The 14,735-nt window shown below is 41.2% G+C and overlaps 1 protein-coding gene across 5 annotated transcripts in view; it reads left to right on the top strand.

Annotated features, from left to right (window-relative positions):
- Positions 1-14,735, top strand: part of PPP2R5C (protein phosphatase 2 regulatory subunit B'gamma) — a 289,245-nt gene that overhangs the window by 242,398 nt on the left and 32,112 nt on the right. For all 5 annotated transcript variants that reach the window (XM_030215541.1, XM_030215540.1, XM_030215539.1 and 2 more), the window contains 2 exons: positions 360-487; positions 7,188-7,289. In XM_030215541.1, coding sequence (XP_030071401.1) covers positions 360-487; positions 7,188-7,289 — 230 coding nt within the window. The remainder of the gene's footprint in view (positions 1-359; positions 488-7,187; positions 7,290-14,735) is intronic.

The following is a 14,735-nucleotide window of genomic DNA, read 5'->3' as shown; positions in this document are numbered from 1 at the left end:
TGGCTCATCATGAGATCAACTGAAAAAATCGCACAAGTTGACAGCCAAAAACCTCACTTGGCCATATTTCTGAGTGTTAACAGTCATACCAACGTAGAGGTGAGGAAAAGAGGGAAGTGAATTGACTCAGGCATGAGAGTTCAAGCCAGGACATTTATAGGAATCTGGAAATAATGCTTGGGCTCAAGCCAAAAGCTTTTGGAGAAATGTTTATAGCAGGCTCATGAAATACTTGGTTACATGTTTTTCATGTGAGTTTATTTCGCAGGTCTGTTTAGTATTGCTATCATGCAGATATGTAGTAGTTTTAAGTATAGTAGTTATTTATAAGAAAATAATTTTCTTCTTTTACATTGCAGGTAGCAGAAAGAGCTTTGTATTATTGGAATAATGAGTACATTATGAGTTTAATTAGTGATAATGCAGCAAAGATTTTGCCTATTATGTTTCCATCATTGTACCGCAACTCAAAGACACATTGGAACAAGTAAGATATTTTAGAAATAAAATAGCTGATAACCTTAACAGAGCTGTTCTCTTTGCCTACTTTACAGAGTTCAATGATGTTGTCTTACTTTGTACATAATGCAATGAAATATAATTAGTATTTTTAAAATGTTCTCTAGATTCATCTAGACACAGAATTGTGAACACAGGATTAAAATGCAAGATGTTCTTTACAGGTTCTTGTGCCTTGTTTGTCACATGCTGATGAGTAACGAGTTTCAAATGGTGCTGATATTAGTATGCTGATTAAATTTGATGCCTTTCTCAATTAGTGTGTAGGTGGAGATAGAAAATTTATATGTATATTGTGCTAAAGAAAATTAAAATTTGACAAGAATATCAATGAGTAATGCCTACCATCATACAGTGTATACTGTGTAATAGAGCTGCACAAAAAAAAATCAGTCACAAACCTCACTCATTATCTCAATGCAGAAAGTAAGGGGAAAAAGGGAAATGAAAAATCTTCAGTTATAGGTAGGGGACTTAATCATTTTACTCTGATTACTTAGTTCAGATTAATGTCCCAAGCAAATAAAATGTGTGAAACAATAAACTGCCCATACACAAAATACCTGGATTGGGGGGGGGGGGGGGGTTACTAGGTTTCAGCCTTGGAACAACAGTTTTCCTTTTTTCTTGTGGTAGCCATCAAAATTTCCTTATAAATAAACTGTAGTTTAGAATCTCAATAAACCACATGTTTACCCTTGAATCTATAATGACAGCTGTGCAGGGCTGGATTAAGGCATAGGCAAACTAGGCTCATGCCTAGGGCCCAAATGATTTTTGGAGGAGCGGGGGGCATCAAATGTGCTCAGGACTCAGAAGGCCAGGATTGCCAACAAGGCTGCTAGAACTGCAAGTTTGTATGTCTGAAGAATGAGGCCCATTCATGCATTTGCACGTGTGTTTTTCTCTGAAGAGTGTGTGTGTGTTCCTGTGATTCTGATGACGACTGTCTTAAAAATAGAGCATCCCTTTAAAAATTTGAACGGCAGTGGAGAAGTCTAGTAGCGCGGCGTACGTCTAGTAGCGCTATAGAAATTAATAAGTAGTAGTAGTGGTACAATTGTATCTATGTGCCTAGTGCATACTAAGTAAAGGGAAATTTTCAGCCCTTGGAATTCTACCAATCTAACTGTTGTTACCTGAGAAAATTCATGTGAAAAGTAGCCTAATACTTTCTCACTCTGCCAATATCTTTCAGATGTACCAAAGAAAGCTAAGTTTGTTTCTTCCATTTGTGAAGTTTTTTTCACACACAAAACTTTGTAAATTTATACTTCAGACACATTGCCATACATCTCGCTCTTTAGAAGCAATGGAAGTTGAATGTGTTCTGTTTCTCCAATTCTCAGTCCATTGCTCCAAATCTGCTAAGTTATCCAGTCCCAACAAGGAGATGTTTTGGTCAGTCCTGTTTTTAAACTTGTATCCCAGTTTAGTCTGGCTTATTTCCTTTCCATTTGTTTTAATTCCTTTCTGTTTTTCTTGTTGGCATTGTAAACAGCTTTGATTTTCTTTGAAAGGCAGTATATTGAGTTTAGTTATAGTCCCTGCTTTTACTCATTGAATTCAGCACTACAGGTTCCATAATACAGCAAATTAAGGGAGTCAGCACTACAGGACTGGCTTAAAATCTCCCTTTCAAATCTGCCTCTTTGAACTTGGCAGCTATCCAGCTCTAATTATTAAGACATTTCATTCAAAGTTTGTGCTGCCTAGTCCCCATCATCACTGACAAACTATTACTGTCACCACACCCACAGCTGGGCTCTGCACTTTTTCCCTGCTTCTTCTGGAGAGATTAATTTGGGAGGAAGACTATGAATAAAGATAAGGGGTGAGTGGGCTGGGAAAAATAAATGTGACCCTGGAGGGGGGTGGAGTGAGAAACGTAAATGGGGGCTCCATGGTAAGGAGGCCCAGAAATGTGTTTTCTTAAGGCCCAATATAGTGTTAATCCAGCCCTGGGGTCTGGGTGATTGTTTTTACCTTTTAGCTAAAATCATGTGGCCTAATATTCAAAGCCACTTATCTAGGTAGCAGCAATTGCTACCTGTATAGGCAACACTGGCCAAGGCCAATCCCTAGTGCCACTGAAAACTGCCTTAGCACTATCTACTTAGCACAAGGATGATACAGGGCAGAGGAAAAACGTATCCAGTGATATCCAATCAGCTATCCAGGTAAAGGTAGGACAGCTATTTTCAGGCCTCGACAAATTTTCATTAAATCAAGAAGCCAGCATATAAGACCTTTCTCGTTTCTCCTGTCCACCCTTCAATAATTGTCCCCAGTGAAATTTGAAGGGGGAGGGATTGGAATCCCATCCTAGATTAGCAAGTAGCTCTTTAGAAATTGACTAAGATGTTTTTCCCCTCTATTTTGTGCCTGAGTGCAAAAGAACTTTTTTCATTAAGGTGCCTCTTCTAATCAACTGCAAAGTTAATAATCTCACTTCCCAAGACATGCTGTCAGCTATCGCCCTCTAGATAGGTGAAGCAAAGAGGCTTACCCCCAACAGCCTTCACCTAGTCTGTGTGTCTGTGTCTCTCATACCTCCCCACACAGCTTTCACTGTCTGTCTCATACCCCCAATATCTGTCCCTCGTGGCCCCCTCCAGCCTTCCCCCATTCTCTGTCATGGCCCTCAAACTGCTTCTCTTGGCCGTGCATGGCATCAGGCTGTGCATATACTTGAGCCATGCAGTACAGGAAGTTGGGAAAGCTTTGCGGTTTCAAATCCTGCGAAACTTCCCAAACTCCCCTGCACCACGCAGAATGTATATTCAGAGCCCAATCACCATGGAGGAGGAGAGAAGCAGTCTAAGGCAGCATTGAGGAAGAAAAAAAATAGTGGCAGTTTGAAATCCCAAGCACCATGGTAACCGGCGCCTGGGATTTGTTGAGCCCTGGCTATTTTGCTGACCTAACTTTATCTGGATAGTTATGTGGGTAGCGGTTTGAATATCGCTGCTACCCATATAACAGCAGTGCTTCCCATTCTAGCCAGAAATTCAGTGCTGCTATCTGGCAGAAATTGGCTGGAGCTGAGGATCAAATGCCATGGCCAGCACTTAAATGAAGTACTGACCCAGAGTGTTTAAATAGTGACCCATTAGTTTCTTGGATGCCATTGAACTCAAAATATTAATGTTCTATGGATTCTTCTAGTCGGTGTACAAAATAAGACATACAAAAAATCCAAACAAAAACATTGAGTCTGGTATATTATTTATTAAAATAGACCAGTCAGCAAAACAGTAAATAAGCAAACTACCATGCTTAAGTGCAGTATGCTTGGGTAAAGTAATACACTTTTTCAGCTGTTTTCTAAACTGTAGCATTGAACTAACACTTTTCAGCTTATATGGTAATGTGTTCCAAAGTCGTGCTCCCTCAACCTGAACAATTGTTGAACAATAAATATCAAGTGTAATTTGTCTACGTATAAGAACATCCAATAATAATTTATCAGAAGATCTCAGGTTATGATTGGATGGTATACTCTAAGGGCAGCTGCTAATGCCAGCGTGTACTTCATTATTCAATTTTATGAGAGCACCTTAAACTGAACTCGAAAATGTATCTGAAGCCAATGCAATGCTTTCAAAGCTGGAGTAATATGACTTGACCGTGGAAGGGAGAGAACGACCAAAAGACATAAAGGAACGTGTTCTGTACCTATGACTGTAGCACACACAGACCAAGAGTAGGGTGGGGTTGGCTCTACCAAAGGACACAAGGGAGACGCAATAATTCTTACGCTTGATCTTTTTTTTGAAAATATACCAAAAGACTCTACACTGTGACTGTGTTTCGGCACATTGGGTGCCTGCCTCTGGAGTCTCAAGCTCAGATTCTAAAGACAGGCTCAGGTGATGAAATATGCAGACGTACCTCAAGACCAAGTGCAGACAGACAGAAACATCCTTGGATATTTCTCTTAGAAGAAGAGGTCACTAGTACAAACTGGGAATAGCTCTGCCAAGCTTCCTCACTGTCCCGAACTGTAAACACTCTGAGTTAAAGACTAAGGCAGATATGTCTTGTTCTTTAACATAGAGTGTTTACATTTCAGGACAGTGAGGCAGCTTGGCAGGGCTATTCCCGGTTTGTAGTAGTGACCTCTTCCTGTGCTGAAAGATCTAAGGATGTTTGTCTGTCAGCGCCCAGGCTTGAGGTATGTCTGTATATTTCAGCACTTGAGGCAGGTGCCCATGTGCCAAAACACAGCCACTGTGTCAAATCTTTTGGTGTATTTTCAATAAAAAATCATGCATAAGAATTATTGTGTCTCCCTTGTGCTCTTTCAAAGAGCCAACCCACCCTACTGTTTGGTCTGTTGACCGTAGAAGACCAGTAAACAACCTTGCCCCACAGCATTTTGAGCTATCTGTAGAGCATATAATGTATTTTTTTTAAGACCTAATAGCAGTGCATTACAGTAATCAAAAATTGGTAATACCAGAGTGTGACAAACAGGGGACTTATGCTTGTGATCTGTATTATTATTTTTTTTTCTTATTTTATATGACATGTATTTCCCTTAAATGGCCAGCAGTTGGTGCCTGTTCTATACTTTAAGGCTGCAGTTGTTTTCCTTTCAGCTTATCTTCCACGGGAAGAGAGGGAAGCCCTGAGGGATGTAACCTGCAGTGCCATTAGTCACATACTTTCAAAGTTAAAGCTCTGATTGGCCTAGAGTTCAAAATCCAGCCAGCAGGTACTGGATTTCCTCCAGTCTCCGCAAAGGAGTGTGGAGGGTAAAGATCTCTGCACTGAGACCCTGTTCAAAGACTGTGAGCAATTAATTTTCCTGAACTCCCCAGATGCTACTCAGGTAGTACTACAGTGTTTAGATGATCCTGGTTCAGTTACCTGTTATTGTTTGCTAATTTCATCTATTTTTTCCACCTTTCACTGTTCCATTTTCTTTTTGATAATAAGCCAATTAGTTTATTAGCTCTGTTGTCCTGGACTGACTAAGAATCCTGGTGGTTTATATTTTGGGTCTATGGGTATTTTCTAAGAGCTATGGGGACCCCTGGGATTGTGCCCCCCAGTGTCCTTATAAACCACCAGGGAAATAACTTGTGGGTGGGAGACTTGCCCAAAGGTAACGAGACCCAGTCGGTGGGAGGAGGGTGCCAGTGTAGAACTCATGCACAGGTGCAGGCGGGCCTGAGCAGTGCTGGGGACAGACTGTGTTGTGATTGGCTCAAGGACTTCCAGGTCTCAGCTGAGTGAAGCACTGCCAAAAAAAGACGTTATTATTAAGGGGGCCAAAATGGACGTTTTTTGTTTTTTTTTGGATGGGCACCCATTTTGGCCGCCTTCCCCCCTTGCAATAATAAAAACGTCTTTTTTTGGCAGTGCTTCGCTGAGCTGAGAGACCAGGAAGTCTCTGAGCCAATCACAGCGCGTTTAGCTTGGCTGAACGCATTGTGATTGGCTCAGGGACTTCCAGGTCTCAGCTGAGTAAAGCACTGCCAAAAAAGACGTTTTTATTATTGCAAGGGGGGGAAGGCGGCCAAAATGGGTGCCCATCCAAAAAAAAAATGTCCATTTTGGCCCCCTTAATAAAAGCGTCTTTTTTGGCAGTGCTTCACTCAGCTGAGACCTGGAAGTCCCTGAGCCAATCACAACACAGTCAGCCGAGCTAGACGCGCTGTGATTGGCTCATAGACTTCCAGGTCTCTCAGCTGCGTGAAGCACGGCCAAAAAAGGCGTTTTTATTATTCCGGGGTCCAAAAAAGAGCCTGCAGCATCGGAGCCTGTTTGATTTCTTTTTTTATATATATACTGAAGAATATGAAGGACGCATTTGGGCTGTTTTTCGGGTGGAGCACTCCCATAATGGCCGTCCATGACGAGCACTTGGCCGTTTTGCGCCCCCCCCCCCCCCCCCCCCCCCCCCCCCCCCCCCCGATTTTTTAAAAAACATTTTATGAAGTTTTCCCAATCCCGTGCAGACCCGAGAGGTACAGATCTCTCGTTAGATTTTCCACCGTTTTCCAGCGTTAAGGCATTCGGAAAAGGTTAGTGCATCTCAAAACAATAGGGGTTTCTACACAATTTGCTCATCTGCATTCTGTTTTCGTTAGCTGCTACTGTCGTTGGAAAAAAGTATTTAGTGCATGCCAGGGTTTACTAGTTGCTCATTAAGGGCTCATTAAGTTTAGTGCATCTGGCCCTAAGTAAGCTACAAGCAGTATTGCGGGAAAGGGAGAGATAAAGTGGAGATGGGATTTAGAGGAGGATATCTGAGAGAACGGAGTTGACGTGAGGGGAAGTAAGGGATTATGCATGTAATCTATAGTAATATTGATAAGTGGGATATAAGTTTGTTTAAATAACCAAAACATACCCCCAGGAATACATCCACTCAAGATGCAGAAGCTTATGAATGTAAGTTTACGTGCATAGGTCCTGGTTAATTTTTAAAAAGCCTATTTCTGTGCATAAAATGGTTATGGTTTAATTTTATTAGCCTAAAGTCTGCCTGTGTCCATTTGAGTGTAGGTTATATGAAATATTGATTTAATTTGGATTTTCATCTGTTTCTAATAGTATAAGTTTGCCTTTTATGCAGACTTTTCTGTGACTTTTTATGACTAAACTAATGTCTTAATTGTAAAAGTTCTGAGTTTAAACCAGTGTTTTGTTTGTAGGACCATACATGGTTTGATATACAATGCTTTGAAACTCTTCATGGAGATGAACCAAAAATTGTTTGATGACTGCACCCAGCAGTTTAAAGCAGAAAAGCAAAAGTGAGCATCATAGTTTTGTTAAATTCCATTTTTGTTTTAACTATTCTATTTAAAGTGTTTTTTCTGAAGATTTCCTTGGAACTTTTTATAGTGAAAATGTACTGTAGAATTATTTATGAAAAGTAATGTTTCAATCTTGGATGACACTTCTCCAAGGACAAGGAGACCATGTTACTCTCTCATGTGCGTAATGTCGTCCACAACGCCTGGTGTGTAATGCTTTTAAAGCATAGCTTTAAGAGCGCGCGCCAGCATTGTCCCGCGCATGCACGAGTGCTTTCCAGCCTGCCACAAGAGTGCGGGACCATCAGTCTCTCTTCATCTGCCGTGAGGAGAGAACACGCTGTTCGTGGCTCCCCACAGTGTCTGATGCATTGCTGCCTTTGAGCTATTTTTGTGCCTTCCCTTTGGGTACTTTTTTTGTCCGATTTTGCTTTATTTTTTCAAGAGATTTTTATTCCCTCCCCTTAAAGTGTTAGTTACTTTTTCCCTATTTTTAAGATTTTTTTTCTTGACTTTTTCATGCTCACAAGGCCCACTTTAGGCCTGAGCTTTGTTTGGGATTTTCCCCCTCCTTTTTCTTGATGATTCCCCCCTTTTTATTATCACCATTGAGTCATTTATTTGGCCACTGCTGTTTTTCCTACCATGCAGTGCTTTGATTTATAGGGAAAAAGGTGCCGGTACTCATACAGTGCCAACCTTAAGGGCGGGATCACTATGGCTCTACTCCTACAGTAGCCACACCCATTTTACCAGCCATGGACAGACCTACCAAGTCTCCCGCATTCAGCAGGAGACTCGCGCTTTGGCAGGTCATCTCCTGCCAAAGCGGGAAAGTCTTCCGCTGAGACACTGGCAGTAGCTCCCCCTTCCACCTGGTATTAATTTCCTGGCCACTGCTGCTTCTCCTGTTGAGCAGCAGCGGCCGTGACCAAATAAAAAAAGCAAGTGCAGGGCCGTAGCAGCCTTGAGGCATGCGCTGTCAGCTCTGCCCCTCCTCTCTCTGCCCCTGGAGCAAGAAGTTGGCATTGACTTCCTGCTCCACTCTAGAGTCCGGGGATAGAGAGAGGACCGGATGCAGAGCCGACAGCCCATGCCTGAAGGCTGCTGCTGCACCGTGCTTGCTTTTTAAATTTTTTGTTAGCTCTTTTTTTTTTTTTTTTGTCGCGGCCGCTGCTGCTCAACAGGAGAAGCAGCAGTGGCCAGGAAATGAATATCAGGTGGAAGGGGGGAGCGGGAGGCAGGAGGTAGAATAGAGAGAGTGGGAAGATGGGGAGAGAAGGAGGGGACATGGAGAAGGGCTGGCGAAAGAGAGAAGCTGCTGGAGATAAGGATGGGGAGAAAGGGGGGATCCTGGCTGAGAGCAGAAAGAGGGAAGATGCTGGAAGGAAGGGTAGGGATAGAATCAGGAGAGACATTGGATGGGGAGAGAGGGGAGACATGATGAATGGAAAAGGGTAGAGAGAGAGAGAGAGAGAGAGACAGTGGATGGAAAGAAGGGGATAGAAAGAGAGAGAGACACCGGATGGAAGGATCGGGAGAGGGGGTAGACGGATTGAAGGATGGGGAGAGAGAGAGGGGAAATGGATGGAAGGATGGGGGAGAGAAAGACGCTGGATGGAAGCATAGGGAGAGAAAGAGGAAAGATGCTGGATAGAAGAATAGTGAGAGAAAGAGGGGAGATGGATGAAAGGATGCAAAGAGAAAGGGGAGAGACTTGGAAGGATGTGGAGCGAGAGAGAGAGAAGGGGACACTGAACAGAAAAGGGTAGAGAGATAGAGACACTAGATAGGAGGGGGAGAGAGAGACACACATGAAATGGAAGGATCAGGAGAGAGGGTAGGTGGGTAGAAGGATGGTAAAAGAAGAGGGAAGATGCTGGATTGGAAGGGTAAGGAGAAAAAGAGGAGACGCTGGATGGAAGGGTGCAGAAAGAAAGAGGGGAGACACTGGAAGGATGAGGAGAGAAAGAGGGGAGCTGCTGGATGGAAAGGGGGAGAGGACAGAGTAGTGAAAGACTGGAGAATAAGAGGAAGGGGCATGGGGAGAACAAGGGTGAGGAAAAGATGAAAAGACATAGGAAGATAAGTAAAAAGAAGGAAATTAAAGAATGGATAGTAAGAATGAATTAAATCTGGAAAGAGAGAGGGGCAGAAAAATATTGAAGAAAACAAAGAAAAAGGAGAGAAAAATGACAAATGGAATCCTGGCAAGAGAGTTAAGAGTCATTCCGTGTCAAGTGGACCAGGGGTCCCACCTCACCATCTCAGATTTTGATGAAATTTGGTACATAGTTTCTTTATGATAAAAAACTAAGCTGTGCAAAACTTTAGTTCAAAAGACTAAAAATTGGAGGTTCTAGGGGACCTCAAGTAAAGGGTTGCAAAATGTCGCCTGAGCAAAAATGACATTTTGGGCCAACTTCCAGAAGCTGTAAAACTGGAAGTTTTAGTAGTACAAGGGGGATATTTGGAGAACCTGCACTACTTTTAGGGCTTAATGAACTGGCAAAACCCCATGTTCCTAGTCCTCTTACTTTTTGAATGGTTTAGGCTCAAACGTTGCCATAAACACGGCAAAAATCAATTTACAGCGATGTTGAGGCTGCTGTAGTTTCTAAACTAGTTGGCCTTTCAGGTTGATTTTTGGTAGGTGTACTAAATGCAGGGCTGTAATGAGGCATTCCAATTTGCAGCACTTTCCTTCAAGTGGTTGAAAAATTATAAGCGTTCAAAGTTGGTATAAAAAGCATTTTTGCCGATTTTGGGCTATCTTTGATGCCCTTGATCTCCAGTGGGACAGCTTCAATATTCTTTCTTTTAGCACCATTAGAAAGAGCAGATTTCCTTCTATCAGAATATGTAGTTTTCATTTTGGAGTCTCATCATATAAGGATTGCAAAAATGCCCTCAAATGTTTGCGGGCATTTGATACAAGTGTAGTAAAAGTGATTCTTCTTTCAAAAAGCACCAATTTTTTAAAATAAAGAACACATTATGTTATAAAACTGTATTCAAGAAAACTAAAAAACAGGAATGTTTTTTAGGATGTGGAAGGATGAGGCCAGGTTTCATGACAGGTTTAAAGAAAACTGCAGTCAGGATGACCGACTTGGCCAATTATGATTGGTGGACCCTGTTGCAAGGCGTCTGAGTGTCTGTTGCTGGTGTTTCTTCACCCTTGCTACAGTTTGACCTCTTAGTGAACTGTAGGCATCAAAGTAAGCCTAGCAACAGACACTCAGGAGCCAGGAGGTACCAGAAGCATACAATTGGGCAATGAAACAAACAATTCTGCCTTGCAACAGGGTTCACCAATCATAATTGGCCAAGTCTAACTGGCTAAAGAAGTTTTCTTTAAATATTATGTTATAAAACTGTGTTCAAGTAAACTAAAAAATAGGGTGGAAACCATTGTATACATACTTCTTGTTGAAGAAACTCGCACCTGCACTGACAGGCTCATTTATATTGAATTAAATGCCACAAATGAAGATATTAATCACTTTAGACTGAAGTAAAATTTTACCCGTTGAAAACCTGATTGCAAGAATAAACGCGTTTGTTGAACTGATGCTAATGGTCATCAATGGATCCAGAAAGATCAGATGAATTTCCACTTTGCTCAGTTGGCTGTTCAAGTACATCAGAGTGTCATTTACTGACATACAATAAAAATAAAGGTTTGAAATTAATTGAAGAGCTTCTGCCTGATCAACAGAAGTTGTTACAAGAGCATTCTGGTCAACGTTTCTATGCTGGATCAACTATTTGCCTTCATCATGAATCCTTACTGTTGAAAAAGTTTGAATTTTTGCAAAGAACCTGCTGTAACCCATTTTCCAAAGGTGGTCATAATGCAAAAAGGGGCTTAAGAGTGCTGGATGACACACTAGCAGCCCAGCTAAAGGCCTTAACAAGCAAAATATTTGTGCCGGGTCAGAAACTATGTCCATCTTGTCGAAAAGACGTCAGTAACAGAGCTGCTGATTCTTTATCATCATCAACAGCAGCAGATGATGAACACAGTGACATTTCTGGCAAGTTGAACACAAGTTTGACATCTCTTGGTTTTTCTCCATTAAAGTTCAAAAAAGTCAGCAAGCGTGATGTACGAGGCTACACCAAGCGCAAAATCAGGCGAGTGCAAAATACTTTGAGAGTCATCGTCTTGCAGTTGCTGGTGGCTTAGACATTCTACCAGTCAGAAATGTGACAAATGTTCTGATTATGATGACCTGCTAAACGAGTTGAAAAACAAAGTCCAAGTTTCAGCAAATCATGCAGAAAAACTGCAAATACTAACTTTAGCACCAAACAGCTGGTCTATTGAAAGAACTGCCTCAGAATTCATGGTTTCAACTAGAATGGTTAAAAAAGCAAGAAATCTGAAATCAGTTTGTGGAATTCTGGCAAAACCAGACAAGAAGAAAGGTAAAGTTTTACCAGAAGAAACAGAAAAAAAAATTCTTGGCTTTTTTGAAGATGATGAATTCAGTAGACTGTGCCTAGGGAAAAAAGATTTTGTCTCTGTCAGAACTGGCACTGAAAAAATTCAAATGCAAAAGCACTTGCTGCTTAGCAATCTAAAAGAAATGTATGTTGCATATCGTACTCGAAATGGGCCAGAAGTGGGTTTTTCAAAATTTTGTGAGCTAAGGCCAAAATGGTGTGTCACTGTTGGCTCATCTGGTATGCATTCAGTGTGTGTTTGTGTCATTCATCAAAATGTGAAGCTTATGCTTGCTGGAAGCCATCTGCTGAACGAAGATTACAAAGCACTGATGGCTAAAACTGTGTGCAATTTGGAATGCAAAGAATGCATGCTTCACAGGTGTGAAATATGTCCAGGTAAAGATGTGCTTGAAAATTACCTGACAGAAGTGTTCATTGATGCTGACCCAGGTGAAACAATTGAGTTTAAGCAGTGGGTTCATACAGATCGCACCACACTGGAGACCAAACAAATGTATGTTGATGATTTTGTATCTGAGCTTGCATTGAAAGTTTCAAACCTGTCAGTTCACCATTACATTTCCAAACATCAGACACAATACTTAAAGAAAACCTAAATCCATGTGAAATTGTTGTTCTCTTGGACTTTGCTGAAAACTACTCCTTTATTGTCCAAGATGCTGTTCAAGGTTTCCACTGGGAAAACAGTCAAGCTACACTGCATCCATTTGTTGGGTACTTCCGTGATGCTTCAAGTGAAATTCAGTGCATAAGTGTTTGCATAATAAGTGACAGCTTGCGGCATGATGCAGTTGCTGTACATGCATTCTTGGAAAAATTAATCGCGTTCTTGAAAAGCAAAATTGGAGAAATAAAATATGTAACATACTTTAGTGATGGCTCAGCTGCACAATACAAGAACTTCAAAAACTTTGCCAACTTGTGCTATCATCAAACAGAATTTGGAATAAGTGCACAGTGGAATTTCTTTGGCACAAGCCATGGCAAGTCACCATGTGATGCCATAGGTGGTACAACAAAGTGACTAGCTCCTCAGGCTAGTTTGCAACGACCTAAAAATAGCCAAATTCTCACAGCACAAGGCTTGTTTGAATTTTGTGATCAAAAAATAAATAAAATCAAGTTCTTTTTTGTTTCCAAGGATGAAATTGAATCTTCAAGATCTGCACAAGAGGAAAGATTCAGTAAAGCTTCCACAGTTGCTGGAACTAAATCACCAGTTTATTCCCATTGACTTGAACCAAATTTCAGTCAGTAGAATGTCAAATGATTCCTCCTCATTTGTTGTCAAACTTTGTCAGTCGGATGACCCAGTGAGTGTACCTGGCATAAATGTGTCTCAACTTCAGCCTGGGCAGTATGTTGCCTGTGTTTGACAACAAATGGTGGATTGGCAATGTCTGTGACACATCATTTGAAGAACATGATGCCTTGGTCAACTTTATGCATCCATGCGGGCCTGCAGGATCATTTCATTGGCCTAGCAGAAGAGATTCTTGTTGGATTTCTGAACAGCATATTCTAGCAGTTCTTCCAGTACCAGCAACTACACACTTGGACGACAGTATACATTTCCAGAAACAGCAGTGAAACTTATCAGTGAAAAATTCTTGTCACTTCAGCACTGAGGTTTTACTTGGGAACCATTAAGACACCCCCATTAGGCTTGAGAAGCTAGGCAAAGACAACCAAATGAGGCTTGGGAACCTCAAGTAAGATGCCCACCTTCAGGCTTGGGAACCTGTGCCAAGTGGCTGGACTTGCCTTGCTATCGGGCGTGACCTCTTGGCGATGAGGTTGCCACTTCCTATTGAATTGGTAGTGGCATAGCCACCATGGACCAACGCATGCTTAAAGCAACTGAGTGACTTATACAGCAATTAGAAACATTGATGGGTCCTATATCCGTTTCATCTATCATTCAACAATACTGGCCAAAAAACACTTTTTTTGCAATCATTATATGGAGAGACTCCAAATTGAAAACTACATATTCTGATAGAAGGAAATCTGCTCTTTCTAATGGTGCTAAAAGAAAGAATATTGAAGCTGTCCCACTGGAGATCAAGGGCATCAAAGATAGCCCAAAATGGGCAAAAATGCTTTTTATACCAACTTTGAACGCTTATAATTTTTCAACCACTTGAAGGAAAGTGCTGCAAATTGGAATGCCTCATTACAGCCCTGCATTTAGTACACCTACCAAAAATCAACCTGAAAGGCCAACTAGTTTAGAAACTACAGCAGCCTCAACATCACTGTAAATTGATTTTTGCCGTTTTTTTGGCAAAGTTTGAGCCTAAACCATTCAAAAAGTAAGAGGACTAGGAACATGGGGTTTTGCCAGTTCATTAAGCCCTAAAAGTAGTGCAGGTTCTCCAAATATCCCCCTTGTACTACTAAAACTTCCAGTTTTACAGCTTCTGGAAGTTGGCCCAAAATGTCATTTTTGCTCAGGCGACATTTTGCAACCCTTTACTTGAGGTCCCCTAGAACCTCCAATTTTTAGTCTTTTGAACTAAAGTTTTGCACAGCTTAGTTTTTTATCATAAAGAAACTATGTACCAAATTTCATCAAAATCTGAGGTGGGGACGACCTTTAAAATTGGTCCACTTGACACGGAATGACTCTTAAGAGAAGACAAAGGAAAGCAGAATCAAGAGACTGAGAGCAACACAATTAGAAAAAGTAAATGTCTAGACAACAAAGATAAAGAAAATTATTGTATTTTTAATTTAGGATAAAGTAATGTGGTACCAGTGTTCAGTAAATGTAAATAAAACACAAAATAGAAAATAAGGTGATACCTTCACTGATTTTAAAACATTTTTTATTAGCTTTCAGAGACCAACACTTCCTTCAGGTCAGGAGAGGATACCATAACAGCATTATACTGACCTGAGGCAAGAGATTTTGGCCTCTGAAAGCTAATTGAAAAGGGTATTAGGCTATTAAATAAAATATTT

Source organism: Microcaecilia unicolor, chromosome 9 (assembly GCF_901765095.1).
Source record: "Microcaecilia unicolor chromosome 9, aMicUni1.1, whole genome shotgun sequence".
Classification (NCBI taxonomy): Eukaryota; Metazoa; Chordata; class Amphibia; order Gymnophiona; family Siphonopidae; genus Microcaecilia; species Microcaecilia unicolor.
This window is presented reverse-complemented; position numbering and strand designations above follow the sequence as displayed.